This window comes from Meleagris gallopavo, chromosome 29 (genome assembly GCF_000146605.3).
Source record: "Meleagris gallopavo isolate NT-WF06-2002-E0010 breed Aviagen turkey brand Nicholas breeding stock chromosome 29, Turkey_5.1, whole genome shotgun sequence".
NCBI classification, from domain to species: Eukaryota; Metazoa; Chordata; class Aves; order Galliformes; family Phasianidae; genus Meleagris; species Meleagris gallopavo.
This window is the reverse complement of record NC_015039.2, coordinates 4,057,426-4,061,579: the sequence shown is the minus strand read 5'-3', so window position 1 is coordinate 4,061,579 and position 4,154 is coordinate 4,057,426. Positions and strand designations below refer to the sequence as shown.

The 4,154-nt window shown below is 62.3% G+C and overlaps 1 protein-coding gene across 1 annotated transcript; it reads right to left on the bottom strand.

Annotated features, from left to right (window-relative positions):
* Positions 1-6: 6 nt before the first annotated feature.
* Positions 7-3,228, bottom strand: FKBP10 (FKBP prolyl isomerase 10). Its single transcript, XM_010724687.2, has 9 exons — positions 3,048-3,228; positions 2,386-2,575; positions 2,125-2,270; positions 1,861-2,050; positions 1,492-1,637; positions 1,078-1,267; positions 820-962; positions 516-679; positions 7-253 (listed from the first exon to the last, which is right to left on the bottom strand). The coding sequence occupies exons 1-9, from the start codon at positions 3,211-3,213 to the stop codon at positions 68-70; spliced, it is 1,521 nt and encodes a 506-aa protein (XP_010722989.2). The 5' UTR covers positions 3,214-3,228; the 3' UTR covers positions 7-67.
* Between the last annotated feature and the right edge of the window lie 926 nt (positions 3,229-4,154).

Sequence of the window (4,154 nt, the reverse complement as noted above, 5' to 3'; positions counted from 1 at the left end):
ATCATCAGAAAACGGCTCCCAGGCCGGCAAGGGGCAGCCCCAGGCGTGGGCACGGCGGTGCTGCGTCTCACAGCTCCTCGTGGACCTTCTCTCGGTCCTCATCCGACTTCAGCTTCAGCTCCTCGGCCGTGATGCGCCCGTCCTGGTTGCGGTCCTGGTTCCCAAACATGTCGGCGATGACTTTCTCGGGGTCGGAGCTGGGCATGAGGCGTCCCTTCCCCTCTGCCACCTGGGTCTTGATGAAGGTGGAGAACTGCAGTGGGGACAGAGGATGGGATGGGTGGGACACAGCGCTGCACTACACGCACAGTGAGGGCAGACCCGGGGCCATCCATGATGTCCCCATCGCAGCCCCTTTGCTCCCAGCCGTGATTTCTGCATCGGAGCATTCCTCCTGCCCGACCCCAGCCCTTCCCCAGCACCCGGGGCCAGCAGCGTCCTTCGGGTGCTGCTCCCTGGGTGGGTCCCTGTGCCCTCCGCGTCCCCCCCGACCCAGAAGCCCTCGCTGTGGGCACCTCGTCAGCGGGGATCTGCCCATCCTTGTTGAGGTCCATCTGCTCAAAGAGATTCTCAGGAGGGTCCCCGTGCCAAATGAAGAGGTATCCTTCGGGAACCCCCTCCTCCAGGGAGATCAGCTCCACCTCGAAGCGGAGCACTGCGCTGCCAGGCACTCCCCGGGCTGAAAAGCAAGTGAGGGCAGCTGGGGAGCTCAGAAAGGTTCTGTGCAGAGGCGAGAGCTTCCCCAGCAAGGTGCAGGAGCCCCACGGGGTTCCAGAAAGCCCTCGGCACACGCTGTAGGCACCGCTGTGCCATCCCTACCTCCGTTCTCGCCGTGGCCCAGATGTGGGGGGACGATGAGCACCCGCCTCTCCCCCACACACATGCCCAGGAGGCCGCTGTTGAGACCCTCAATCACCTTGTTGGCCCCCAGGGTCACCTCCTGGGGCTTCTCGTAGTCGTGGCTGCGGGGGCACGAAGAGAACAGCGTGACTGAGAAAACTCCACGGTCCCGTCAGGCTGCAGCCCACATCTCCACCCCGCAGTGCCCACAGACCCCGCGCCCTCCAGCCCACGCACGAGGAGAAGAGCCGCGTGCCGTCCAGCAGGGAGCAGTTGTAGTGGTAGCGGATGAAGTCTCTGTCGCGGGCGGTGACGTTGCAGCCCTCGGGTCGGTGCACGGTCTCAACCTCCACCGGGTCGGCCGGGTTGTGGAAGTCGATGACGTGGACATCAAAGATGAGCACAGCGGAGCCGGGAATTTTGTTCCCTGGAAGAGGAGCAGGAAGAGCTGAGCAGGAAGCACACAGAGCCGGTGAAGCCCTTCTTGCCGCTGCCGCAGCTGGCAGCACCAGGCCCTGCAGCTCTGTTCCTTTCTGCCCCAGCCCACCCAACTCCCCCTGCCCTGCCCGCAGCGTTCCCATCAGAGCTCCCAACCAATGCCTCCCCACCCTGCGCTCCCCCTGGCCATGCAGATCCCCTGCAGCCCCTTACCCACTCCGTTCTCGCCATAGGCCAGGTGTGGGGGCACCACCACCCGCCTGCGCTCGCCGATGCAGACGCCCTGCAGGCCCTGGTCCATGCCGGGGATGATGTAGCCCTTCCCAATGTAGGTGTTGTAGGTTTGGTTGCGGGAGTAGCTGCAGCAAGAGAAGTGCAGGGTGCTGTCAGGCAACAGAACTTCCATGCGCTCATCCCCCACTGCACCAAACCTCCTCCAGGGATGCAGCAGGCAGGTAAAATCCTTTTTGGCCCATTTCATACTTCTTACTGCCCTCTGCTCCCAATTCCCCCCGGGTAGCCCAACCTCTCCTTGCAGCCCGCTGCTGGCCATGGGGCGAATGTGAGCATCCCCCCCCGCACCTGGAGTCAAAGAGCGTCCCGTCCATCAGCGTGCCATTGTAGTGGTAGCGCACGAAGTCCCCGGTCACAGCCCTGCGCCTGCAGGACGCCGGCACCTCCAGGTGCTCCAGGGAGATGCCGTCCTTGGGGTTGTGGAAGTCCACCAGCAGCACGCTGAACACCAGTGAGGCCTGTGGTGGGATCACGGTCCCTGTGGAGGGGATGGGTCAGCACACACAGGGGTCCCACTTCCTAGGCAGGGGCAGTGGGCGATGCCTGACTCACCATAGCCCTTCTCCCCATAGGCCAGGAATGGTGGGATGATGATGCTCCTCTTCTCCCCGGCGCACATGCCCAGCAGGCCCTGGTCCATGCCCTTGATCAACCAGCCAGTGCCCACATACGTATCGTAGGTGCTGTCTTTGCTGTAGCTGATGTGGAGGAATTAAGAGAATGGCTCTGGGGCTGTGCCAGCCCCCCCAGTCCCCTGACTGGGCCTGGCCCCCACCTCCCCATCGCCCGCTGTGGTCAGCGCTGTCCCCATACCTGGAGTCGAAGGGGGTTCCATCCAGCAGAGTGCCGTTGTAGTGATACCGCACGAAGTCTGAGTTCTCCACCGTGCGGTTGCAGTGCTCAGGTTTGGCCAGGGTGGTGATCTGCAGTTTATCATCCTTGTTCCAGATGTCCAGCATCACCACGTCGAAGTACAATGTGGCATCAGGGGGGATCAGCCCCGCTACAGTGGCAGCAATGAGGACAGCGCAGAACAGGGTGAGGAGCGACCAGTGCTAAGAACACAAAGCTCTGCAGCACATTCGGCACCACCGAATGGGGCAGTGAGGGTCCTTCTTCACTACAGCCCATCCCACAGCTTCTGAACGGAGCGGTGGATGGGGACCCGACCTGTGCAGGTCTGAGGTCAAGCCCTGCCTGTGGAAGGGACTGCTGGGATTTGGGGGGCCCCGAACACCCCATAAGATTTTCTTCACAGAGGAACCAGATGTGAGCCCTCTGTGCCCACCATGGAAAGTGACACAGTGTGGTGGGCAGAGACTGTCCCTCCCCGCAAAGCCCCGTGCAGACACCACCTGCGTTTGCTGTTCAGTGCCCCAGCACAGATCCATCCATCCCCAGCTCTCCCCATGCGGGTGCCATCGCCCTTCCCCACCACCGCGTGCTTTGAGGACCCCCGACCCCGCAGCCCTTACCCACGCCGATGCTGCCGTAGCCCAGGTGGGGTGGCACAATGAGGTGCCGCCGCTCGTTAACGCACATGCCCTGCAGCCCGCGGTCCATGCCGGTGATCAGCCGCCCCACGCCCACCACGCCGGCCACTGTGGCCCCTCGATCATAGCTGTAAAAGGACAGAGCCATCAGCACCACATAGCACAGGGGGGCTGCAGGGTACCTCCGGTTCCTGAGCAGCACCCATCTCCCCCTGGGCACCTATGCAGAGTTTCCAGCCTTGCAAGTAAACTTTGTTCAACAGAAAGGCTCGACAAGGCTGCCTGGGGGCTGCACGGCCACGGAGCAGCCACCTCTCCCCTGCTCTGCTCCCTTGCCGAGCTGTAGCTCACAAGCAATGAGGCGTCCTCCAGCCCTGCTTTGAGGTTTTGCCAGGACTGGGGCTCCTGCTGCAGGCACAGCCCCCAGCTCAACCCTGCAGTGCTCAGTACGGGGCTGAAGCTTCACTGCCTGGGGGGAGACACCCCTGGGGTGGGCATGTAGGGGCGGAGGGGCCGGGAGCTGCTTCCAGATGCTCCCCACGTCTGGCACAGCAGTGCGGCATGCAGGGCTTCCTGCCACCTCCCGGCAATTCTAAACGGCCACATTTGCAGGGAGGAGGAAAGAAGGCAGTCCAGGCCTCATTTGTGGACCGCACATTTGTCTTTATTTTTAAATCTTTAAACTACGGGCTCTAAGAAGCAACTGGGGGCCATTTTGGGTAAATGGAAATCCTTCATCCCCTGTAATGTGCAGTGAATGCTGCTCCTGGAAGCGTGCTGCCATCCTCGGGACAAAGAGTTATTTCAGCAGCAATATTTTAGCAGCTCCCATCGCTTTGGGGCTCACAGCAGCAGCAGGGCAGTGCGTGGTCCCTTCACTTTTTCTCCCATCCGTTTTTTTGGTGAGAAAAGTACCACCGGACCCCGAGAGGGATCCCTTTGCTTTTCAGGGGCTGGAGAACGCTCGCAGGGAAGTTTTTGTTCCCGTATTTTGCCGGGCCCCCGCCGCTGCCCCCACCCCCGCTCATATCGGTGCCAGTGGGGCACTGCCCCACAGACCCCCGGGGCGCAGCGCACGGCCGAGGACCG